Here is a 24,794-nt window from a genome sequence, read left to right on the forward strand (position 1 = left end):
TCCCAATTCTCAGCCTCAATCCCCACGTCACTTCACCGGCATCTCCCAAATTCCCGGCACGTTCCCAGTCTGTGAGGCAGGGATGGGCAGGACGGCGATGGAGCTGAACCCAGGACGGGTTTGGGCCCGGTTCTCTCACCCTGACAGGATGAATTATCGGCCTTTAGGGTTTCCATAGCAATCTGGTGGATTTTTAGCACCAAGCCAGGCTTTTACCAGCCTAGAAGGGAAAACTGGGAAACCTGATTAACATCCTGCTTTTCCTGCGAAACTGTTAATTGCCTTTTTGTTTAATTAGTATGTGGGGTTGATGGCAAGGAGAGGAAAGTGCTGGAAAACCTCTCCCAGTGCAGCGTTTCACCCCAAACACTGGAGTTACCCTGAAGATGATCCAGTCCAACTCCTGGCCCTGCAGAGACACCCCAACAATCCAAACCTGCCCCAGAGCGCTGTCCAAGGGCTGCTGGAGCTCTGGCAGGGTTGGGAATGTGCCCATTCCCTGATCTCCAGCCCAAATTCCTGACACAGCCCCAGCTCCTGCTATCAGAGCAGAGATCACAGCTGCCTCTCGGGAGAAAGCTGCCAAATACAGTGTATTTATTATTGCTGTTATCATTATTATAATGATCATTAATATTCTATGAAGGTATTTTTAATAAGCAATGGGTAAAGTTGCAGAAGGGAGCACAAAAACTGGCCGGGGTAGGAGGGCTGGGGGTTCTCTGGGACGTTGCTGCCACCGAGCCAATTTTGGCCAGGAGACCTCTGTCCCCATCCCTCCCTTCCCGGGGCACCGGGACCCTTCCCCATCCCCAGCCCTGCTCTCCCAGAGCGCGCTGGGAGTCCCCCAGCTCTTCCCTCCTCACCGGGGACGGCCCGCAGGGGACCAGGACAGCGGCGGAGCCTCGGGCCGAGCCCACCGGGCCCTGCCCTGCCCCGGGGGCACCCACCTGCCGCCATCTTGGGGCAGCACCCACCGCCTGCCCACCCACTCCCCCTCCCGCCGTGCCCGCGGGGCCGCCCCCATCCCCGCCCCCGCCGCCTCCATCCCCGCCCCCGCCGCCTGCATCGCCGCTCCCGCCGCTGTTGCTCCGGTGCGCCCCCGGTTTGCGGAGCGCGGCCCCTTTAAGACTCCCGGGGAGGCGGGGCCTGGCGGGGCGTGGCTCGAGGGCGTGGCCGAGGAGCGAGGATCGCGCGCGCGGATTGGGCGGAGCGCGCGGCGCGGCCCCGCCCACCCCCGGCGCGAGGGCGTCACGTGACCCGGCGGCGGCGCCCGGCGCGGTGGACGCTGGAGGCCCAAGATGGCGGCGGAGCTGGTGGAGGCGAAGGTGAGGGAAGCGGCGCCGCCGCCCCGCCCGCGGGGCCCGGCCGGCACCGGGCGGCTCCCGGCGCGGGGGGACGGCGGGGGGCGGCGCTCCGAACCGCGGGGGCGGCGCTCCGGGGCCGCCCTCTCGCCTTTTTACCTCAGAGACTGCCCCGCCCCGGCCTCAGGGCCGCAGCCCCCGCCGGACCTCCCGGGGCCGAACCGGGCCGGGCCGGGCCGCGGTGCTGCCCGCCTTCCTCGGGGCTGCCCCCGCGCTGGGCCTCCCCCGCTGATTCCCGCGATAAAGGATGGCCGGGGCTGCCCCCGCGCCCCCCGGGCCGGCTCCCGCTGCCCGCTCCGGGGGTGGGGCGGCTCGGTGCGGAGCTGTCCGGCGGGCGGGGGTCGGGGGAGCCGCTGGGACGGGCAGTGCCGGCGCCAGGGCCGGCCCAGGGCCCCTCTGGGATGCGCTGAAGCAAAACCATGCTTGGAGTTGTGTTTCCAAGGCGGTTTGTGGCTCGCTTCAGGCCCGGGGGAGGGGACCGGGAGGTTTTCCCGTTCCCCTCGGGATCCCGGTTCTGTGGCAGCCGCTGCTGAGGGCACTTAAGAAGCAGTGGCAGCGACCGGGAAGCGTTCCCTGGAAGTGTTCCCAAGGAAGTGTTCCCTGGGAAGCGTTCCCCGGCCGCAGCAGCAGCTCCTCGGCAGGGATGGGGCTGGGTGGCCGCAGGAATCCCAGCGGGAGAGGCTTTTTTGGGGTGCTCTGCCCTCCTCCTGCGATTCCAGAGGGGGGAATGTGCTTCCCAGGCATCGTGGTCGCCCCAGGGGTTTTTGGTGGGGTCTGAGCCGTCCCACACGAGGGTTCCTGAGAGGAGGAACCCCCAGGAGTGTTGGGGATCTCGGCAGTCCATGTGCTCTCCCTGCTCTCATGGGGCAGGTCGAGCCCTCGGTTTGCTTTGTCTGGGGTTTGTTGTTGTGTTGCTGCTCAGTTCTCATCATCCTGCTGGGCCTTCCTTCCTTCCAAATGGAAACTCTGGGCTCCAGCTCCACTTCCCACCCCAGGAGTCCTGGGTGAGGTGCTCTAGGAGCAGCTCCCGCAGGAGGAATTCCTGTCTCCTGTGCTCCTGGGATGCCCTGGTGCCTCCTGCTGCTGTGTCTTGATGAATTTTTCTTTCCAAATACACCTTTTATGCTCAAATCCCTCAGGGAGAACAACACTCTCCCCATTTCCTAACACAGCTTAATGATCCTGGTGGGATTTGATCAGACTGGCTGATCTTTGAGGTATTTTCCAACATTAATGATCCTGATTCTGTTTTTTAGTTGAAGAAAACTGAGGCACAGAGTAGATTTCTCCAGGATTTCACAGGTGGTGTCTGGTGGAGGAGCACCATGAATCCAGGGCTCTGAAATCCTGACTCTCTGGCAATTAAACATTTTTTTTCTCTCCTCTTTAGTCATCAGTCTTTTTTTCCCCTCATCAGGGATATTTTGGGAGTCATCACGACTCCCAGAAGTTCTAACTACAGACAGTGACATAACAGCTTTTGGGTTTTCACATTAAATGACATATGTAAGGGAAAAGGAGAAAATCAAATGGCATTTTCTCTCATCTAATTCCCACACATCCAAAAGTGGCAGTGAAACGTTTCTGGAAACAGTTGTAGCTTTCTTAATTAAAAAAAAAATCTGTAGCTGGTTTATTCCAGGAAATGATGAGGTTGTTAGATTATATTTTATGCTTTCTTTTTAATTATTAATTCAGGAGTGGGGTAGAGGTTGGGGAAGATCTGCTGGATCTTTGCTGCTGTTTTTTTTTAATGGGATTTCTTCTTGAATTCCCGTATTCCTCACAAACCAGGAAGGATGCGGAGTGAATATGTGTAGATATCAACCAAGTTAATTTCCAGGGCAGCTTGAATTTTCCAACCCATTTACTTTATAAGCCCTTTTTTTGCAATTCTAAGGCTGTTTGGTGTTTAGGGAACTGAAGTGCCAACCTGGAGCTGTGGGTTTAACAGGAGGAATTCCTGGTTTCTGATGGGAAGTTGCCTTGTGGCCTTTGTCTCTGCTGACAGTTACAGTCCTGAATTGCCACAGAGAGGGAGTTTTACAAGACTGAGCTGGGTTTTGCTGCTTATCAGACGCTGAAATTGATAATTCCAGTGTGACACCAAGGCAGCTCCTGGCTGGGTTCACAGGGAAGTGCTTGGCATTGTTTTCCTGGGAACACACTGCTCTCTTTAGCAATCTGAATATCCTTCCATACTCTAAAATATGTGTTTTTTAATGATCCCGTGGCCGTAGGGAGGATTCTGGAGGGGTTTTCCCATCCAGAAATCCAGGAGTGGTGGCCCCAGTTCGCCTCAGCCTCTCCCAGCTTGGATTGATTTTCTTCCTGTGCCTTACACTGACACCATTTGGGATGAAGTTTTCCATATTTCTCTGGGAATTTTGGATTCGGGCTGGTGAAAGAGTTCATGAGCTCTTTCACAAGTGAGGCTCTTGGTTTAGATCTCTGAGGTCGTTCCTGCTTCCAGCTGAGCTGTCTTGAGGATGCTTAGCACTGTCAAAGTGATTTTTGAGTCATTTGATGACTGTGCTGGTGGTTTTGCCATTTAGGTGATATTTCAGGGGGTGATCTCTGCGTTTTTGTTGCTCAAACAAGAAATGGGAACCAAAATCAGGTGACAGCCGCGGGTTTGGACAGGTGTGGGGTCTTTGAGGGAGAATTTTTAATATCTTGCCTTGTAGTTATAAAATGAGAACTGCACCTTTGCCTTTTATAACTATGAGAACATCTTTTAATTTTTTATCCCCCAGAACATGGTGATGAGTTTCCGAGTCTCAGATCTTCAGATGTTGCTGGGTTTTGTTGGCAGGAGTAAAAGCGGACTAAAACACGAACTAGTGACCCGAGCTTTGCAGCTGGTCCAGTTTGACTGCAGCCCCGAGGTGTTCAAGAAGATCAAGGAGCTCTACGAGACTCGGTACAACAAGAAGGGCTCGGACGTGGCGCAGCCGCCGGCGCCGCACCGGGCCGAGGCCCTGCCCCTGCACTCCTCCTACGAGCGCGGCAGCGCCGTGCCCCGGACTCTGCCCACCACCAACATTGACTACCCTGCCCTCTACGGCAAATACCTGAACGGACTGGGCAGGTTGCCCCCCAAAGTGGCCAAGCCCGAGGTTCGCTTGGTGAAGTTGCCCTTTTACACCACCCTGGACGAGCTGTTGAAGCCGACAGAGTTAGGTGAGTTTGGGGCGTGTTTGTGTTGATAAAAACCTGGTGTTTTCAAGGGTTTTGTAAAGTGGCTGATGGATGTGGGGCTGAGACCCCTCCTCAGCCCCCTCTCTCTCCCCTCACGCTCAGAATTTACAGAGGAATATTTAGCTCTGCGCTCGCCAGGGCTTAAAGGTGGCTGATAAAAGAGGGAGAGCGGCTTTTGATATGGAGAGAGAGAGAGTTCTGGGAAAGGGGAGTGATTTTAAACTGAAAGAGGAGAGATTTTGATGGGATATTGGGGAGCAATTCTTCCCTGTGAGGGTGAGGAGGCCCTGGCACAGGGAAGGCCCCTGGCAGTGTCCAGGGCCAGGTTGGAGCACCCTGGCACAGTGGGAAGTGTCCCTGCCTGTGGGATGGAATGGGATGATCCTTCAGGTCCTTCCCAATCCAAATCCTGTGCTCCTGTGATTTCCCTCAGACCTGGAATCATTCAGGATGTAACTTGGAAGCCCACCTTGTTCGGTTCCTGTGGATTATGGAGCCATATTCTACACCAATGCTGGTTTTCAGCACTAAAAATCCCTCACCTGAAGCACCCTATGGATAAAAGAGGCTGGCAACACCTCAAACTGTATTTTTCCCTTTTTTTTTTGTGCTTGTCACAGTTATTTGTGTGTGGTGCCGTGTGTTTTGAGGGATAACCAGTAAAACTGGAAGAAGAGTTTATTCCCCAGGGTTTGGAGACTGGTTTTTCATTATTTTCATTTGGAGAAACAAAGCATATTGTTAACTGATGTTAAATAGAATGTTCTGGTAGCAAATTCAGCATGTCCAGAGAAGTTGTGTTCTGCTGAGTGTCTCATAAATTCATGTGGTAATGTCAGAATTCTCTACCAAATGATTCTACAACTTGAGCTGGTCTGGTTTTGCTGAAAAGATATTTGTTGTGGCTTGGAGAAAAAAAACATAAATGAAGATTTGATTGTGCAGAAACAAAAAGAAAAAGGACTAATTAGTCAGATTTCATATAATTTCTTTTTCATTTGAAGGCATTAATGCTGTGACAAAACAGCTGAGTGGTGACAGAGTCAAGCTCAAACATTATAATTGTGTGAGGAATGGTTTGTTCAGTGTTAAATGTGTGTTAGTCAGCAATTCCAATATGGGATTTTGAAGGAAAACAAATTCCCAGGAGGTGGAAGCATCCAGAGACAGAAGAGCCTGGATACACTCACTGGGATTACCAGATTTTGTTTTGAGTTGCCATTAAATCTCCCCTGCACCAGCTCGGAACCGAGGCCTCGTTAAGTGCAGGTGACACCTCCCCTGGGCCAGCCTGGTTTTCCCTGCCGGTGGGAGAGGTTTCTGTGGAGCCAGGAGGAGTCTCAAACCTGAGCAGGTGCCCTGCACCTCTCACATTTTCACCTTCTTTTCTAGCAGCAATTTAATTTTTATATCAAGGAAGAGTGGGGTGATATAAATGCAAAATAAACCGTGAGCAGCTTCTCGCTTTTCCTAATCAGGTTTGCTTTGTCTTTGTGAGGCTGAACAATCAGCAGGACTCGGTTTATGGGCAGTTTCTTAATCAGAAATATTAAAATTACTTTCTGTTATTGTCCCTGTCAATCATCACTTGCTAAAAATACCTTGTGAAATGCTTTATTTTCTGCTGCTTGTTTTTGTCAGGAGATATTTGGACAGAAACTGGAATTAAACAAAAGTTCCATAAAGATATCTTGAATCTTACCTTTAAAATTTACTTTTGCGAGCTCCATTTGCATTTTTAAAGCAGAAAAGGGAGCAAAGGGAAGCACCTTTGGAGTGACTCAGGTTGTCACCAGGTCTTCCAAGGTTTTATCCTTCCTTCATCTCCTCTTTTCCATACAGAAGTCCACTTTCCTACTCCTGAAATCCTCTTGGCTTTGAATAACCATGCAGTGGAAGCAAGGCAAAGCAAAACACACAATTCTCACTAAATAATTTTTAAAAAGCCATTTTAGCACTTCCTCTTTGTGTTCCTCCCGTGACTTACAGCAGCCCAGGGTCTGAACTTTGCTTAGAGACACAAAACAGAAATAAACCAGGTTTGGATTGAAGTAAAGGTTGCAACAAAAGTTTCCCACGTCTCAAGCTTCATTTTCCCCACATTAAATGCACTTGATCTTAAAATTATCCATGTGCAAAAGGCCACAGTTAATGCTGGGCTCTTGTTAAACCTCTCTGAGGGTGAGCTGCTGTCCCACCCTCAAGGTCAGGGGGTTGGAAGTCGTGTTTTGTCTCTTCCAGCTGCTTTTTGTGTCACTTTTTTATTATCTGAGCTAATCTTTTTTGTTGCTGGGGTTGTTTTCTTTCTTTTCCAGAACCCGCCTGCTCAGTCTGGTTGGTTTTGGGCTTTTGTGTCAGGCTCAGGTCTCCTCTTGGGCTTCTTGAGGATGTGGTCACACTGTGACACCACTGATGTGGTGAACTGATGGCTCTTCAATTATTTGAGGGGAGGAAAAGTAATAAAATAAAAAGAGGAAAATCCAATCCAAAGCCTGTGCTGATTGTACTCAACAGTGAGCAATAATGAGCAAAGCTCTAATCAAAGCAGAATTACCAAAACAGGTGAAAACTGCAATTCTGGAGTGTAGGGGAAAACAAGACTTGGAGATAAACAGAGCATAACAATCACCTCGTGCTCAGAGCTGCTGTTCTCAGTTTGATGGACGCTCTTTCCTTCCCTCCTCAGTTCCACAGAATAATGAGAAGCTTCAGGAAAGTCCGTGCATTTTTGCATTAACACCAAGACAAGTGGAGCTGATCAGAAATTCCAGGTACTCCTCACTGGGTATTAACAGTTCAAGAAAATGCAGCTGCATAATTCCATAATTCCTCCGTGTTCCCTGCCTGTGGAAGCTTTTGTTCTCTGCAAGGATTTGTGTGAGGACATCAGGCTGCTCCTCATGTAAAGCAAAGAGCTTTGGGGGAAGTGGGAGCTGCAAATTCACCCATCCAGGTCCTTAAGTTTCACTTGTGCTGCTCTAATCTCCCTCTGGAATGGTGCATTTGGGCAGGAAAAGTGGGATGAAATCATCGATGACCTAAATTCTGTGCTGGAGTGGTGGTGTGAGTGTCTGCAGCCTTTCTTTTGCATGCCAGGTTCAAAAGGCAGAGTGTGAGGCTGTTTGCATCTGAAAGGAAACTTCCTTGGTGGGGAGGAGGCTGCAGGAACTGCCTGAGGAAACATCTCAGATTAGGATTTACCCTGACCTCTGTCAGATGCAACTTTTGAGTCAAACAAAGCCTCTCCTCAGAGGTGGCACTGCAGGCAGGGAGGTTTCCTCTTGGCTGACCTGCTCTCTTCATGCACAACAATTCCTCCAAAAACTCAACATAAAACCTTTAAATATTTCTCTTTATCATCAAATAAAGAGAAAGAATATCTTGGTTATTTTGCCTCCTGGTTAAAATACCCTTGTTGTGTCTTCCATTCCTTTCCTGATTCCAGTTAAAATCCTGCCAGGAGTAGCCCTGATGGAGGTTGCAGTATTCACAGTGGGGCCTTAATATTCAGTCCCTTGGTTTGCATGAGCAGCTTCAGCTGAATAATTAAACACAGAGAGTCTTGAACACTGTCAGGTAAACCTGACCTTAAAACCCAGATTTTATAAATTCTCACAAATCACCAGAAGGCACCTGAACAGTTTTAAAAACCCAAAGAAAAGCTGTAGGTTGGTGCATCAGGAGAAAAAAAAAATAATAATTACAGGACGACTGATATTTGCAGGGGGAATTGTCCAATTTAAATAAAGTTCTGTGAGGTAATTTTTTAAAGGTCTATTTAAAAAAATTAAGAACGATTACTAAAGTTCTTGAGTCTGTCAGCTGGTTTGGGTGATTTTGTTGGGGGTAGGGATTTTTTATTTACATAATTAATTTGAAGTTTCTGTTCCTTCATTTACCAGGGAGTTGCAACCCGGTGTGAAATCGGTTCAGGTGGTGCTCAGGTAGGTCTGGGCTGGGTTCATTGAACATCTGGGGCAGAGCAGGGGAGGAGGGAATGTTCCAGCAAAACCCAGCAAGTTCCAACATGGATTTCATGGCTCCAGAGAGAATTTCCTGTGAAGTTTTCGTCCCTGGGCCTCACAGGAGCATCTCAAACTCCACTTTTGAACGTGGAGCAGAAGCAGCAGAGTCCCACCTGGATGGGCTGTGCTGAGGGAGCGTGGGTTGGGATGGGGAGTGGGATGGGCCTGTGGGAGCTGGGGCTGTGCAGAGTGTTGGGATTTTATGGGATGTGTTGTTTCTGCCCAGAATCTGCTACACAGACACCAGTTCCCCTCAGGAGGATCAGTACCCTCCCAACATCGCCGTCAAGGTGAACCACAGCTACTGCTCCGTGCCGGTAAGGACTGGGCAATTAGGGAGGAAAACTGGGGGAATCTGGGGGGGAATATTTGTGGAATTTGGAAGGAAATTGCTTTCCTGATGAATGCCAGACTCTAGAAGTGCACTGCCTGCTTTAAAGCTGATTTTTTTTATGGATTAGCCATGTTGTAATGAACTGTTCTGTATAAAGGCTCCATCCTGTTTACTTTGTGCTCCAGCTGTACTCAGCTCATCCCTGGGGCTGAGTGGAATTTAATGGAGCTGATCAATAGATGTACCCTGAGTAAAAAATGAATATCTGTATTTAATCTTTCTGCTCTAGGGCTACTACCCCTCAAACAAACCCGGGGTGGAACCCAAGAGGCCCTGCAGGCCCATCAACCTCACCCACCTCATGTACCTGTCCGCGGCCACCAACCGCATCACGGTCACCTGGGGCAACTACGGCAAGGTGAGAGCCCAGGGAGCGCCCAGAGCTCCCCAGGCAGCCCTGCAGAGCAGCCTCCTCATCCTCTCCTGCCTCTCTCCCCAGAGCTACTCGGTGGGGCTGTACCTGGTGCGGCAGATGACCTCAGCAGAGCTGCTGCAGAGGTTGAAAACCATCGGCATCAAGCACCCGGAGCTCTGCAAAGCACTGGGTGAGTGGCTCAGGAAGGGCCTGTCTGCAGCCTGCTGGGGAATAACCACCACCATTCACACCTCTGCTTCCCTCCAGCTGTGTAAACCCCACTTTTTATCTGAACAGACTCGCTGAGCTGTGGGTGAGTCGTGGGAGGTCACCCCAGACCCGTGGTTCTGGTGGCTCTGCAGCAAGCTCTGTAGTTGGATTTAGGATTTGTCGTGCCGGTGTCGTTGTGGCTGGAAGGGCTTCATGCCTTCACCTGAGTCAGTGTGAGCAGCATTGACCCTCGGGATTTCCAAAGGAGATTCCTGGAGCGGGGGATCCTGGTGACAATGTCCTGCTGCCCCAGTCCCTGGGAGTCCTTGGGGTGGCAGTGGGATGTCACCAGCAGCACTTTGATATGCCTTGAGAGCTTCAGAGAAGAGATGGTCCCCAGAGATGCTTATCCCAAACCACTCAGGTAAATCCTCCTGGTATGAGGCACATGTAAAACATTACTGGAAATGAGGGGAAATTACCTTTCCATGGTGGAATCTGACCTGGAGCTCATGAGCGTGGAAGATTCCCAGTTTTTCACGTTGCTGAACAAAACCTCACTGTTTAATTCTGCGTGGGAGAACTTATCCCGTGATCCTGACAGTCTTTAAAACTGTCCAGATCCTGGAAAGCTCTTCCCAAGGATCCCAGGATGGTTTGGGTTGGAAAGACCTTAAATCCCACCCAGTGCCACCGTTGCCATGGCAGAGACACCTCCCACTGTCCCAGGGCTCCCAGCTCCATCCAGCCTGGCCTTGGGCACTGCCAGGGATCCAGGGGCAGCCACAGCTGCTCTGGGCACCCTGTGCCAGGGCCTGCCCACCCTCACAGGGAGGAATTTCTCCTGCACATCTTAACCTCAATTTCCCCTCTTCAAGCCATTCCCCCTTACCCTGTTACTACAATTCCTGGAGAAGAGCCCCTTTCCAGCATCCCTGGAGCCCCTTCAGGGACTGGAATGCTGCTGGGAGGTCTCCACTCAACCTTCTCTTCTCCAGGCTGAACTTCTTCAGCCTGTCAGTCTTGGAAGTGGATTGTAGTTCACAGGGAAGGTGATGACTCCAGGTGTATCCAGTCTGCAGACACCTGGATTTCAGGCAGGGATCAGTTGTATTTGGTGACTTTAAATAAAACCAAATAAGAGCAATGCTTTATTTCAGCTTCTTTGTGTTTTCATGCTTGGAAGTTGTTTGGATATCCAGAACTGAGGAGCTCCTAAACTTTGCTTTTCTAGCCCTGGTCTGCTCTGCAAAGAATTCCCTGTCACTGAAGCTGCCCTTTGGCTTCACATCTCACTGCTGAATCATCTTCCTTTGCATGAAATTCTGTATAATACAAGAACACTGAGAACAGGTTCTGGCTTTGGATCCAAAATCCTGATCAGGAGATCCTAGGAAATTCTCCTTCCCATGTCTCCCAGTAATTGATGCACAGAGAAGCCTCTTGCAAAGAGCTTCATAAAAAATTAAGCTCGGATGAAAAGGCTCCTAATGTGAGGAAAACAAGCCCAAATCTTGTAATCTCCTGGGAATTTCACATCTCAGAAGTCACTCTCTAATTAAAGCTGGGTGTTGCAGAGCTGCATGTAGCCTCATTGTCTGGAGACATCTTGTTATGATCTGAAAAGGTCAAAAGAAATGGTTGACTTGCTCCAAAGAAAAACGGTGATGGAAGTGTCAGAGGCAGTTGCAGGCAACAGTGGGAGCAGCAGCTCCTCCTCAGGACTTGGGGAGCACTTCAAAGCTGGTTTTGTTGATTCTTGCACCTTGGTGTGGGACCTGCACACGTGGGACCTGCCCATCTGCTGCTTTCTTTGATTTCCCTGCTGCTCCTCTGGGTTTTCCTTTCAGGCTGCAGCAGCAGGGGCAGGATTCCTCCTTTCCTCACATCTGATTCTTCCCAGCTGCCTTGCTCTGAGCTGTCTGCCTGGGTACCTCTGGGCCTGTTTGTGGTTCCTGTGGAATGTTCTGGAATAAAAGAGGTGGCCAAGGAGTGCTGAGAGGAGGCTTGATAACCTGATGGAAAAAGGATGGGATGTGTTTTCCCTCCCAGCTGGATTGTTTGCTCGCTTTGTGGGGGGACATTTCCCCTGTCCTGCTGCCACAGAGCTCAGGAGAGAGCAAACCCCACCGTGCCCAGGCTGAATCCATGTGCTCACTCCCTCCCCGGCAGGGAAAACGATCCATACACACCCCAGGGCTGGGGTGAGCTGTTCCCCCTGTGCTGCCAAGGCTGGGGGTTGTTAAATGTTGTGTTCTCTGCTCTCCCTGCAGTGAAAGAGAAGCTACGCCTGGACCCAGACAGTGAAATCGCCACCACCGGGGTCCGAGTGTCCCTCATCTGTCCGGTGAGTCCCTGCAGGCTTGGCATGGAATCGGAGTTTGGCTTGGAAAGGAACCCAAACCCACCCAGTGCCACCCCTGCCATGGGCAGGGACACCTTCCACTGTCCCAGGCACTTCCAGGGATCCAGGGGCAGCCACAGCTGCTCTGGACACCCTGTGCTAGATCCTCCCTACCCTCACAGGCAGGAATTCCTTCCCAATATTCCCTCTGGCAGTGGGAAGCCATTCTCTGTGTCCTGTCCATCCCTTGTCCCAAGTCCCTCTCCAGCTGTCCTGGAGCCCCTGTAGGCACTGGAACCCCAGCTCTCCCAGTTTGCTGCAGAGCCAAGGAGCTCTGTTTCAGTCTGGTTTTGTCAAGAACTCCCAGACCAGCTTTCCAAGCTCACAGATGTTTTTCCTCCTGAGGGGATCTGGGGGTTCCTTGCCAGGTGTCCTGGCTGATGCTCTGCTCTCTGGTCCCACAGCTGGTGAAGATGCGCCTGTCGGTGCCGTGCCGGGCCGAGACCTGCGCACACCTGCAGTGCTTTGATGCCGTCTTCTACCTACAGATGAATGAGAAAAAGCCCACATGGATGTGCCCTGTGTGTGACAAACCTGCCCCCTACGACCAGCTCATCATTGATGGGTGAGTTTTGCACCTCTCTGCCTTTTCCCCTTCCCCACTGGGTGCAGCATCCAGCTCTTGGTTGAAGTTCACTTTGAAACTCTTTGAAAGTTTATTCTGCTGGTGCATAATATTGTGGTTTCAGCGTCTTGGTGTGTTAGAGCAAGTGGGGAGGGAGCAGGCTTGTGGTGCAGCACTTTTGGGGCGGGTTTGGAAACAGCTTTTGTTGCTCCCAAATGCTGGGAGTCCTCTGTGGACTGGGCACCGACATCCTCGTGGTGCTGGCCAGGGACTGGTGGAACAACACACGTGGCTCCTGCCTGCTGGGAAATGATCTCCACCCTCCTGGCTGCCTGGCTGGCCTCCACTGCAGGTTCCTTCAAGAGCAGGGAGAGTTTGGAGCGATGTTTGGGGTGCCTCCAGCTCCCCTGGCACAGGGAAGTGAGCAGACCAGTCTGTTCCCAGCCTCACCGGGGGTTTCTGGAGCGTTGCTGCCTTTGTGGGCCGTGGGCAGATGCAGGAGCTGTGGCTTTCCAGGCAGCCTGGAGCAGCCTCAGCACAGATAACCTGTTTGCTTTGTCCCCTGGCCAGCCCTGACAGGAAAATCCAGTTCCTTGGAGATCTCTGTCAGGGGAGAGATGAAGGGGAAGCTGCGAGGGGTTGGATTGTGGAACCCCCATGGGTCAGCCATGCCCGTGTCCTGCATGAGGAGGAGCCGGACGTCCTTGGAGAAGGCTTAGCAGACTTTTGTCCCTGCTTAGGGCTGTCTTTGGTGCCAGTTCTGTTGGGTGAAGTCCTTCCCAGATTCCCTGGAAGTGAGAGAGGGAAGCTGGCACTCAGCTGGGCTCTGGGAGTCGAGAAAGAGCCGGAGGCTCCTGAGCAGGGAGGGAGGTGGTTGGTCAGGTCTGGGATGCTCAGGGCCTCGTCAGCTTTTTGGGAGCTGCAGCTTGGTGGTTGCTGTGCTGGTGATGGGATTGGCTGTGGGAACAATTCCTACAGGAGCTGGGCAAAGCTGAAACTCTCCCACTGGGATGCCACAAAGGTTTCCTGATCTTGGAAGTCTTTCCACTAGGAGTTCTCCTTCCTCCTGAAGGAAAATGCTCAGGTCCAGGAAGGAGTGAGGCCTGGCAGAGCAGCATTTCCAAATAAACATCCCAGGCAAACGGTGGGACACAGGGAATAAAGCAAGTCCCTGCTTTCTCTGGAATCAGGGCCTCATTCCAGGTGTATTTTCATGGTTTCATTGTGTTCCTGTTGCAGGAATGTTGTTCTGGTGGCTACTGTGGAGATTTGGGAAATAGGAAGGAGGGGAAGTGCTGCTTGTTGGATTGCTGAATTCCCAATGCCAGAGGATACCTCACCTTTTGCTAAAGCCTCGCTGGGAATGTCCCTGGCAATGTCCCGTGGGATGGGGCAGCAGCCTGCCTGGCAGCAGTGCCTGGGAAACCGGGTGAAGAGGCAAAACTGTCCTTAATTGTTGCTAATTAAGCTGGTAGTTGATGCTTTGGTTGCATGGACAGGAAGGGCTGGGATGGGTTTGCACTGTCAGAACCTGCACTGGTTTTATGAGGAATAAAGTTTGTGACTCCAAGGGCTCTCAGCTCAGGAGCCAGCAGCAGATTCCTTCTAAATGCAGGGTTACTGCAGGGGTGTGACAGCTCCTCCTGTCCCCTCTGCAGGCTCCTGTCCAAGATCCTGACAGAATGTGAAGATGCAGATGAGATCGAGTACCTGGTGGATGGCTCCTGGTGCCCCATCCGAGCCGAGAAGGAGCGGAGCTGCAGCCCTCAGTGCCCAATCCTGGTTCTAGGTGGGTGTCCCTGGGGGAAATCAGAATTCCAGAATGGCTTGGGTTGGAAGGGACCTGCAGGATCATCCAGTCCCACCCCCTGCCATGAAGAGGGACACTTTTCTAACTCTCCCAGGTTGCTCCAAGACCTGTCCTGTCTGGCCTTGGACACTTGCAGGGATCCACAGCTGCTCTGGGCACCCTGTGCCAGGGCCTGCCCACCCTCACAAGGAAGAAGTGCTCCCCAGTATTCCCTCTGGCAGTGGGAAACCATTCCCTGTGTCCTGTCCCTCCACCCCTTATCCGAGTCCCTCTCCAGCTCTCCTGGAGCCCCTTTAGGCTCTGGAAGTGGCTCTGAGGTGTCCCCGGAGCCTTCCCTTGTCCAGGCTGACCAGCCAGGAGTGTTGGATCCTCCCCTGAGCTGGGCACGAGTGGTTTCAGCTCCTCCTGCCCCCTGCCAGGTTCCTCGGACGTGAACGGGCTCCTGGCCACGGCCAACGGGACGGGCGAGAACGGCAAAGCCCCGGCAGATGTTGTGGATTTAACACTGGACAGCTCATCCTCGGAGGAGGACGAGGAGGAGGATGAGGAGGAGGATGATGACGATGAGGGACCCCAGCCCAAACGACGCTGCTCTTACGAGAAAGGTTTAGTCTCTGCCTGCTGACTGCAGCCACGGCTCGCAATTCCCAACGGACAGACTTGAATACTCTGGTGCTTATTAAACTGGAGGAGGGGGAGAACATCCTCTCCCGCCTCATCTCCCTCCCACCCTCATCTCCTGTGACTTTCCTATTCCAATTACTCATTAAAACGAGAGAGAAAAAAGAGAAAAAAAAAACAAAAAACAAAAAAACGACACAAACAAAACGAAAACCATTGAGCTGCTTCTTGGTTGGAAAACGACCCCACTCAGAGCCTGACCCTGAACTGGAGCCTGAAGTAAAGAAAGTGTCTTAAGCCAGGCAGGATCCTCCCTCACCTGGATCCCGGGATCGGGGGAGCTCCCCTGCACACCTCCAGGACACCCACCCCTGCATCTCCAAAGCCGTGTGCAGTTTGATCCTCTTGTTAATTAACCATTCCTTAATTAATCGAAAGGTTTTGCTGGACGTGTGAGTCCGGGGCGGGGCGGGAGGGGGGAGCGGGGAGGGCTCGGGGGGGGTTGTATAACCCAGGATTTGGGGGGGTTTGTAGGGTGGGGCTGGGGGCATGGGGTGCCAGGGGTGAGATGTCCGGTTGGAAGCGCACTGTTCTAGCTCGGAGCTCCAGCAGCTCTGCACCTCATGTAAAGAGACACGTTTGGAATTTTAACCTAATCCCAAGGGAAGTGTAGAGATTTGTGCAGTAGTGACTCGTTTTAGTTGAGCAGAAGCCATGGGGGGGGCGGGGGGTGGGAGGGAGGGGCTTGAACCACAGATCTGTTGTATTTTTGAAGTGCAATAACTTTGGTGTTTTTGAAGACTGACAAGGGCTGCGCATTCCCTTTTCGTTGAGGTTGGTTCTGGAGGCGGCGGCCGTGGCCTGAGGGCCACCCCCAGGCCTGGGGCTGGGGACAGTGGCCTTCGGGCCACCCCCAGGCCTGGGGACAGTGGCAGTGGCCTGCAGGCCACCCCCACACCTGGGCACACCTGGCACATGAGCAGGAGCAGGGCAGGGGGGTCCTTCCAGAAGATGCCGGGTGGGGGAATCTCAGTTTTTAGCCAACTACCTCGGTAACTCCAATTCAGGTTTCTTTGAGTCCCGAGCCCGTCCCGGGCGGGTGCGAGGGCAGGGCCCGGGCGCTGCCGCCGCCCCGGCCCCTCCACTTCTCTGTCCCAGCCTTTGGCCCCAGAGCCAAAGCTCCTCCTGTGCTCTTTGGTGGCAAAACGTTGTTGCTTTTGAGTTTGCGAAGCGTCACCTTTTTGACTTTGTCTTGGAGAGTTTCTGTCCCGGCCTTTGCGTCAGCTCTGCTGTTCCCACTGGCTCCTCCCGGCTCTGGTTTGCTCTGGACCTCGCTGGCTTTTCCCCCTGGAGCTCAGGATAACCCCGGGAGGGAGCTGGCCCTGCCCCTGGGGTGGGTGAGGAGCAGGGGGGGTGTCCCTGTGCCCCGTGCTGGGCTGAGACCCCTGAGGGTCTTGGTGTTGCTGGGCACTGCCAGACCCCAAACCCTCCATCCTCCCCTCCGAGTACCCCAAACCCTCCATCTTCCCCTCTGAGTACCCCAAACCCTCCATCCTCCCCTCTGAGTACCCCAAACCCTCCATCCTCCCCCATCCCTCACCCCAGCAGCAGGGGGGAACAGAGAGGGAGGTGTTGGTGCCTTTCCCAGCACTTCCCCCTCACTCCAGAAAATTCCACATGTGGCCAATCCCACCTGGAGGGAAAAGCCCCCGAGGTCCAGCCAGAGCTGCCCTAAATCCTCGTTGGCCACTTGCCCAAAAGCAGAGACCCCTCTCCGCATTGAGGAGGGGTCCCCTGCCAGCTTGGGGGCTCCTCTCCCCCCATCTCCCAAATGGGGTGGGGGTCCCCGAGCCCCTGTGGGAGGGGGATTCTCCCTCCCCTTCCTGCCTGGCTGGGTTTTGTCTCCAGACCTGGAACGTGCAGGGAGTGGGGATCAAACCCTCCCCAGGTCTGGCAGGGGGGACCCGGAGCAGCTCCCGCTCCCACAGGGACACCTGCACTCGTTGGCTTTGCTTTTCCTTCTCTTTCCTGGCTGTAAGCAATATGTTTTCAGGTTGAAATGGGGGTGGGGGTGGGAAAAGGGGGATGAAAACAACTGAAGAAAACCCGGGTAGAGCTCCCAAATTAATTTTACTGTACAAAGTTCTGTGCTCGCGGCCCTGGCTGCACAGTAGCTTTAGAGTCCAGTTGTTTTCCTAATATTTTTATTCTAATTTAATTGCTTTTAAATTTTCCAGGCCAAGCAACTGTTTGGAAACACCATGCTTGTTTTAGTGCTTTCTGTTGGAGTTGGCCAGCTCTTCCTGTACATATGTTGGTTTTAATTTTTTTTTTCTTATATCCTGTTTGGTTTTTTTCTTTGTTTTTTAAAGAGAAGAGAGAAAAAAAAACAAAACAAACAAAAAAAAAGAAAATTATTTTTCTTTCCCTCAGTACACATTCTTCAAATTATAGTGTTTGTTAAATAAAATGAAAGATTTACATTTAATTGTGTCAGCTTGTTGGGATTTCTGACCCCAGGGTCTCCCAGGGGGTTCCAAGGATCTCGCTCAGCATCCCCAGGATCTTACCTGGGAAAATCTTCCTCCCCAACCTTCCTGGGGTCACCAGGAGCTTCCCCAGGATCCCCCGAGCTCCTCAAGGTCTCCCTGGGATCCCCAGGAACTTGCTGGGGTTCCTCAGGATCTGCCCCAGGCTCCTGAGATCTCCGGCGGCTCCCAGGGTCGCTCCCAGCTCAGCCCGAAATGAGACCGGGGGATTTTCATCAGGCAGGAGGGTCCTGGGGCAATCCCTGCATCTCCCTGGACATCCCAGGATCGCTCCAAACAGAGCCTGGAGGGTTCTGGGGCAACCCCGACCCCCTCCAGGCTCTCCCCCGGGGTTTGGGGGGCAGCCGGACCCCCCGAGCACCCCGGGCCCGTCCCCACCGGCACCTCCTCGGTGCCACTTTGAATTCCTCCACCTCCAGCGGATTAATCATTTTATTTATGAGGCTTAAGGGCCCAAATCCCGTTAAAGCCGGGGCTTTGCCAGATAAACAGCCCGCTTTGGGGGCAGCGCGTTTGTGAAAACACAATTAGCAAACGCTGTAATCTGCACTAATTACCGGGCCATGAGCGCCGGCACTTGCCGGCAGCACCTGCACCATGGGGGACACGGGGGACACGGCCGCGAGTGGGGACACGGGAGCCGCGCCCCGGCGCCCACCCGGAGCCTCCTTCACCATCGAGTCCCTCCTGTCGGGGCGGGGGGACGGGGCCGCCCCCAGCCCGGAGCCCCCCGGCCGGAGCCCCCCGGCCGCCCCCCGGCCCCCGCCCGAGCCCGGGGACAAACCGGCCCAGTCCTACATCGCCCTCATCTCCACCGCCATCCTCTCGTCCCCCGAGAAGAAGCTGCTGCTCTCCGACATCTACCAGTGGATCATGGACCACTACCCCTACTTCAAGAACAAGGTGAGGGAGGGGCTGCGGGGCCGCGGGCGTGCCCTGGGAATTTCCCCCGGTTCCCAGGGTTTGGGGTGAGCGGTGCTGCTGTGGGGTGGGGACCGGGCTGGGGAACTCACCCGGCTCGTCGGGAAATCCTCCGCGGTGTCCGGAGCTCGGCAGGGCCGGGGTCTCCGGGCTCGCTTTGCAGCCGCCGGTGCTGAGCCCGACCCACCGGGAATCGCCCGCAGCGCTGGCCCGACCCCGGGGCCGCGTCCTGCAGGGACCGGGGAGGGAGCGGCGGGGCCGGGGGCTCGGCCTGGCTGAGCCCTCAGGACCTGAGTGACCCCTCCGGGCTGAGTGACCCGGACCCCTCTGGGCCTGAGTGACCCCTCTGGGCCTGACTGAGCCTTCTGGGCCTGACTGACCACTCAGGCCCGACTGACCCTGACCCCTCAGGCCCTGAGTGACCCCTCAGGCCCGACTGACCCCTCAGGCCCGAGTGACCCCTCAGGCCCTGACTGACCCCTCAGGCCCTGAGTGACCCCTCAGGCCTGACTGACCTTTCTGGGCGCAGGAGAAGAGTTGGCGGAACAGCGTCCGCCACAACCTGTCCCTTAACGAGTGCTTCGTCAAGGCCGGGCGCAGCGACAACGGCAAAGGCCATTTCTGGGCCATCCACCCCGCCAACCTGGAGGACTTTGCCAAGGGCGATTACCACCGGCGGCGGGCCCGGCGCCGCGTCCGCAGGTCGGGGGGCTCCGGGGGGCTCCGGGGGCTCCGGGGGGCTCGGGGGGGTCCCCAAGGAGGGGGTTCGGGTCTCAGCGCTGACCCCGTGCTCTGTTTCCCCTCGCAGGGTGAATGTCGGCTACTTCCACCCCTACGCCCTGTACGGCCTCGGCTGCTGCTGCCCCTGCTGCCCCCCGGGCCCCCCCGGGACCCCCCTGGCCCTGCCCAGGGTCCCCCAGAGCCCCCTGGCCCCGCGCTGGGGCTGGGGGCGGCTCCCGCTGCCGCGGGGCTCCGCTCCCCTCCTGCCCCGGGCCCCCTTCCTGTGACCCCCCCGGGACGTGTCCCCTGCTCCGGCTGTCCCCTGTCACCCCCGCTCCAGCACGGGGCTCATTCCTGGGGTCCCCACGCCCCCATCCCGGGTGCCCCCCACGACAGGAGCCCCCCAGGATGGCACCCGGTGTCCCCCCATGGGCAGCACCGGGAGGGGACAAGGGGACACCGGGAGGGGACACCGGGCACACTGGGGACCCCCACGCTTTGCCTTCGCTACCGAACAGCGGTTTCCCATTGGGGGAAACTGAGGCAAGGCCCCAGTCGGGACCGATCCCCTCCCCAAACCGGGGGGATCCCCCAATCCCCCCCTCCCCACCCGCACGCTCAGGCACATATGGGGCTTAAACCCTGCAGCGGCTGCCTCTGCCCTAATTATTCCCTTACTAATTGTCCCTGACGCCCCTAATGAAAATCGCGGCTCCCAGGTGTTAAGTGGCATTAGGGCGTCTCGCTAAGAAAGACGACTCGGCCACTAAATCCCGGGATAAACCCCCAAAGCCCCGAGCGCGGCCCGAACAAGGCAGATTATGACACAAATTAATCCCCCCGCTCCGCCCGCGCCCTCTGGGGGGGTTCGGGGGTCGGGGGGGCCCGGGGGACATCGCCCTTTGGGGTATTTGAGGGGGGGTTTGGGGTTTTGGGGTCCCTGCGCCTCGGCCCGGCCGGGTTTGAGGTGCCCTGTCCCGGCTGGGGGGGTGTGGGGAGGGGGGGACACCCCAAATCTGTCCCCGGAGGATCCTTAAACCGCGGCCATCTGTCCCCAAACGCGATTAGGGACCCCGAGCCCCCCCCAGCTCCCCCCATGCGGCTTAATGGGGCCGGGGGCACTGGGGGGGCACTGGGAGCACTGGGGGCACTGGGGGGGCACTGGGAGCACTGGGGGGGCACTGGGAGCACTGGGGGGGCACTGGGGGGGCACTGGGAGCACTGGGGGGCACAGCAGGGGGGTGGGACCCCCCCCCCCCCTTTTCCCTTATTCTGTAAGGGGGGAGGGGGTTTGGTCCATCTGGGGAAACTGAGGCACGGCCACAGGTTGTGACAGAGCCCCCCCGCAGCAGCCCTGGGCACCCCAAAATGGGGGGAACACCCCCAAAAATCCCTTCGTGCGGTTCTGGAGACCCCAAAAACAGGGGGAACCCCCCTAAAAGTCTCCCTGTGCAGTCCTGGATGTCCCCAAAATAGAGGAAATCTCCCCAAAATCCCCTCCCCGCGGCCCTGGAGCCCCCAAATCCCAGGAACCCCCACCCCAAAATCATTAAAACCCCACCAATTCCCCCCCCAAAAAATTAGGGGGCCCCCAAGAAGAGCCGGTGCTCTCCTTCCTCTCCTCCCCCAAGAAATCCAGCGGGCTCCGGGTGTATTTTTAATATATAGTTTATTTCTCTCTTTTTTTTTTTTTTTTTTTTTCTTTTATTTTAAAGCCCCCCCCCCCAAAGTGCAATTTTTATTATTTTAATTTTTTTTTTGTCGTTTTTTGTCATCGTTTTTATTTATTTTTTTTTTTCCTCATCTCCCCCCACTTTATAAAGAACTATCAAAGTTACAATCTATGGAATGTCTTTTCTGTGCTTTATTTATTTTATTTTTTTAATATATTTCTTTATATTTATTTTTTTTCTCTCCCTCTCTCTCTTCCTTTCCTCGCTCCTTTTCCTCCCCACCCACCCCCGTGAAAATCCTCACCAAAATAAAAACCAAAAATTGAAAAAAAAACACATAAAAACCGCTGCAACCTTTGCGAGTGCTTGAAGATAAAGAATCTCTTTAATAGATTATATAGAAAGACGCAGAAAAAAAAAAACAACAACAAAAAAAAACCAAAACAACAAAACCAAAAAAAAAAAGGGAAAAAAAAATGAAAATAAAATTAATATTTATAATAAAGTGGCCCCACCTCGAGCGTCCTTTGGGGTCCCCGGGCCGAGCTCGGTGTCCCCCCCGTCCCTGGGGACATTTCAGCTCTTGCTGTGTATATATATATATATATATATATATGTAGATAGATAATTTTATTATATAAAACACAATTTAACGCAGCATTTTTGCCCCCTCCCCACCCCAAAATTTCCGTCCCGTTTTGCTCTTTTTTTATTTGTTTCTCTTGATTGAAATGAAATTTTAATTTGGTTTTTTTTTATTTTTTTTTTTTTTCTTGCCGTGAATCGAAAAAAAAAAAAATTTAGAAAATTTAGAGAGAGAGAAATTCAGGGGGTTTTGTCTTGGTTTATTATTAAATTGTTAAATTTGGGGTGGGAAACTGGGGCTGGGGGGCTCTAAAGGGGGGGGGATGAAGGAGAATTTTGGGGTGGGGAGGGGGGAATCAGCCCTTTCCTGTGGAAAACTGAGAAATGAAACCTCTCCTGCTCAATTTGGGGGGCAGGACCCCCCCAGAGCCGATTTGGGGGGAAAAACCCAAAATTGGGGGGGTGACGCCCCTCCCCTGGCACCCCCAGACCCCAAAGCCAGGATTAATCCCCCCTAAAGTCGGATTAATCCCCCAAAATTGGGCTGAGCCCCCCAAACCTGGGCTCTGCACCTGAAACCTGGATTAATCCCCCCAAAACTGGGCTGAGCCCCCCTAAAGTCGGATTAATCCCCCAAAACTGGGCTGAGCCCCCCTAAATTCAGATTAATCCCCCCCAAACTGGGCTGAGCCTCCTCGGGGCTCTGGTGGGAGGAAAAGGGGGGAGACACCAATTTTTTCCTCTTTCAAATTAAAACAAAAATCCTTTTTTCCCCTCTCTATCTCCCCTTGCCCCTGCTTGGCTTTGATCCAAATGTCATTATTTAATCATTTATTATTATTATTTATTATTATTATTATTATTAATAACTTCTATTATTATTCCTCTCTCTCTCCCCGCCGTAACTCAGCACTTTCTTTGGCAACGCTTTCATCCCAACCCGGATTCAGAAAAGGAAAAACAAAACAAAAACAAAAACAAAAAACCCAACTGGAATGAAATGAAAATTTTGAATAAAGACAAAATTCTGGCTGCTGAGCTCCGGGGGGGATTTGGGGAATTTTGGGGATTTTGGGGTGGGTTTTAAGGCGACGGGACCGGGACAACCCTGGGGGATTTGGGGCTTTATTTTTTAAATTTTTATTTTATTTTTTTTTTGCTTTCTCTTGATTTGTTTTTAGTGCAAACTTCACCTTGTGCTGAAGGGGACAGGGAGGGGACACGGGGACATGGCTGGGGAATCCTGAGTCTGCTCCTCCCTCCTCTTCCTCCTTTGTGCTCTTTTACCTTTGGATTTTTCCTTTTTTTCCTTCTTTCTTCCCTGATTTTTCTCTCCCTGCCCCTCCCCCCGGTTTATTCCATCTTTTCTCATTTTTCCCCCTCTTTTTTTCCTCCTTTCATTTCTCATTTCTCCTTCCCCCCCTTTCTTTCCCTTATTTTCCCTCTTTTATTTCTCCCCTCCAGTTTCCCTTTACCCCTTTTTTCCTTCTATTTTTTTTAATCTTTCCCCCCTTTTTTTCCCCTTTTTCCTCCCTTTTTTTCCCCTTTTTCCCCCTTTTTTCCCCTTTCTCTCACCCCCTCCCGGTGCTGCTTCCCCAGAGCCCCCAAACATCCCAAAATTCCCTCGGGATTGGGAAGGGGGAAGAAGGAAAAGCAGCAGCGAGGGTGGGAAAATCTGGGATGAGAGAACCCCGAGCACAACCGGGATCCTCCTCCAGTCCCCAAATTCCAAATCCACACGGAATTTTCTTTCCATATTCCCAAAAAATCCCAGCCAGTGCTGCCAGAGGTTGGCCCAGCCCAGATCCCAATTCCCAGCCCAGATCCCAATTCCCAGCCCAGATCCCGATTTCCCTGCCCAGGGCAGAGTTGGAGGGACACAAATCCCGTTCCCAGCCCCTGATCCCATTCCCAGCCCCAGATCCCATTCCCAGTCCCCTGATCCCATTCCCAGCCCCTGATCCCATTCCCAGTCCCCAGATCCCATTCCCAGTCCCAGATCCCATTCCCAGTCCCCTGATCCCATTCCCAGTCCCAGATCCCATTCCCAGTCCCAGATCCCATTCCCAGCCCCTGATCCCATTCCCAGCCCCAGATCCCATTCCCAGTCCCCAGATCCCATTCCCAGTCCCTGATCCCATTCCCAGTCCCAGATCCCATTCCCAGTCCCCAGATCCCATTCCCAGTCCCAGATCCCATTCCCAGCCCCTGATCCCATTCCCAGTCCCTGATCCCATTCCCAGTCCCAGATCCCATTCCCAGCCCCTGATCCCATTCCCAGCCCCTGATCCCATTCCCAGCCCAGGAGAGCTGCACATCCTTAGGGAACAATCCCAGCCCCCTCCATTCCAAGCCGGATCCCTCCAGCCCCTTCCTGGGGGGATTCCCTGCCCAGATCCCAACTCTCTGCCCCAGCTGGGAACAGGAGGGATCCAAATCCATGGGGATCCAAATCCATGGGATCCAAATCCATGGGATCCAAATCCATGGGGATCCAAATCCAGGGGATCCAAACCCACAGGGATCCAAATCCATGGGATCCAAATCCACAGGGATCCAAATCCAGGGGATCCAAACCCACAGGGATCCAAATCCATGGGGATCCAAATCCATGGGGATCCAAATCCATGGGGATCCAAATCCATGGGATCCAAATCCATGGGATCCAAATCCAGGGGATCCAAACCCACAGGGATCCTGACACCTCTGGCTAAAAACCATCCAAAAAATGAAATTATTCCTACAAAAAAAAAAAAAGAACCAAAACCAAAGAACCTCCTCAAGGCTGTGGGGAGCGGGGAGCGAGGCACGACCCCCAGGATTCCTGCTGGAAATTCAAGCTTCCACGGATTTCTTTTTTTCTATTTAAAATTCCCGAGGGTCAGGGCACGTCACAGAACCTAATTAGCATCTTCCTCCCATCCTCCAATCTCACTTGGATTCTGCCTATATTTGTATTTTTTTTTTCTAGGTTTTTTTTTGTTAAATATATATATATATATACACATTATTTTTTTCTTACAAAAATAAATTTAGGCTTTTTTTTTTTTTAATAATATTTTTTTTTTCTCTGTAGAAGTCTTTTTTTTTTTTAAAGTTTTTTTTTTTTGACTTGTAAACATCTTGAATTTTGCTTTTTTTTTTTTTAAATTAAGATAAAGTGAGCTCAAAGTACCCGTTCCATCGCAAAGTGCTAAGACTTCTTTGTTTTCTTTTTTTTTTTATTATTATTTTTTAAGCTTTTTTTTTTTGGAATTTTTTATTGCTTTTTTTTGTTTTTCTGCATTAAATAAACATCCATCTCTTTCCCCCAGCCCCACCACTCACCCCACCCCCAGCACACACTCCCCTCTCACTCCCTCTCCAAAATACATTCGGCCAAAACCTGCTCTTTGCT

General features: G+C 53.1%; 2 protein-coding genes and 1 long non-coding RNA gene across 3 annotated transcripts; 2 read left to right on the plus strand and 1 right to left on the minus strand.

The window, feature by feature from the left end:
- The first annotated feature begins 1,159 nt into the window (after positions 1 to 1,159).
- PIAS4 (protein inhibitor of activated STAT 4) lies at positions 1,160 to 15,156 on the plus strand. The gene is made up of 11 exons (XM_086862632.1): positions 1,160 to 1,328; positions 4,121 to 4,547; positions 7,252 to 7,336; positions 8,468 to 8,509; positions 8,817 to 8,907; positions 9,214 to 9,342; positions 9,424 to 9,529; positions 11,823 to 11,896; positions 12,358 to 12,518; positions 14,177 to 14,307; positions 14,748 to 15,156. The coding sequence occupies exons 1-11, from the start codon at positions 1,302 to 1,304 to the stop codon at positions 14,951 to 14,953; spliced, it is 1,479 nt and encodes a 492-aa protein (XP_086718758.1). The 5' UTR covers positions 1,160 to 1,301; the 3' UTR covers positions 14,954 to 15,156.
- LOC147649381 (uncharacterized) lies at positions 10,688 to 19,315 on the minus strand. Its single transcript, XR_015279165.1, has 2 exons — positions 18,512 to 19,315; positions 10,688 to 14,317 (listed from the first exon to the last, which is right to left on the minus strand). It is a non-coding gene; the product is annotated as an uncharacterized LOC147649381 (long non-coding RNA).
- On the plus strand, positions 18,022 to 19,479 carry LOC147649382 (forkhead box protein L2-like). The gene is made up of 3 exons (XM_086862633.1): positions 18,022 to 18,401; positions 18,949 to 19,121; positions 19,228 to 19,479. Exons 1-3 carry the CDS (start codon positions 18,096 to 18,098, stop codon positions 19,424 to 19,426), a joined length of 678 nt encoding a protein of 225 aa, XP_086718759.1. The 5' UTR covers positions 18,022 to 18,095; the 3' UTR covers positions 19,427 to 19,479.
- Positions 19,480 to 24,794: the final 5,315 nt, after the last annotated feature.

Source organism: Cyanistes caeruleus, chromosome 25, assembly GCF_971803275.1.
Source record: "Cyanistes caeruleus chromosome 25, bCyaCae1.hap1.1, whole genome shotgun sequence".
NCBI lineage: Eukaryota > Metazoa > Chordata > Aves > Passeriformes > Paridae > Cyanistes > Cyanistes caeruleus.

Coding starts and splice junctions, on each gene's coding strand:
- PIAS4 (XM_086862632.1), top strand. CDS start 1,302: ATGGCGGCGGAGCTGGTGGAGGCGAAG. Junction 8,510..8,816: donor TCGGTTCAGGTGGTGCTCAG/GTAGGTCTGGGC, acceptor GTTTCTGCCCAG/AATCTGCTACACAGACACCA. Junction 11,897..12,357: donor GAGTGTCCCTCATCTGTCCG/GTGAGTCCCTGC, acceptor CTGGTCCCACAG/CTGGTGAAGATGCGCCTGTC.
- LOC147649382 (XM_086862633.1), top strand. CDS start 18,096: ATGGGGGACACGGGGGACACGGCCGCGAGTGGGGACACGGGAGCCGCG. Junction 18,402..18,948: donor ACCCCTACTTCAAGAACAAG/GTGAGGGAGGGG, acceptor TTCTGGGCGCAG/GAGAAGAGTTGGCGGAACAG. Junction 19,122..19,227: donor GCCCGGCGCCGCGTCCGCAG/GTCGGGGGGCTC, acceptor TTCCCCTCGCAG/GGTGAATGTCGGCTACTTCC.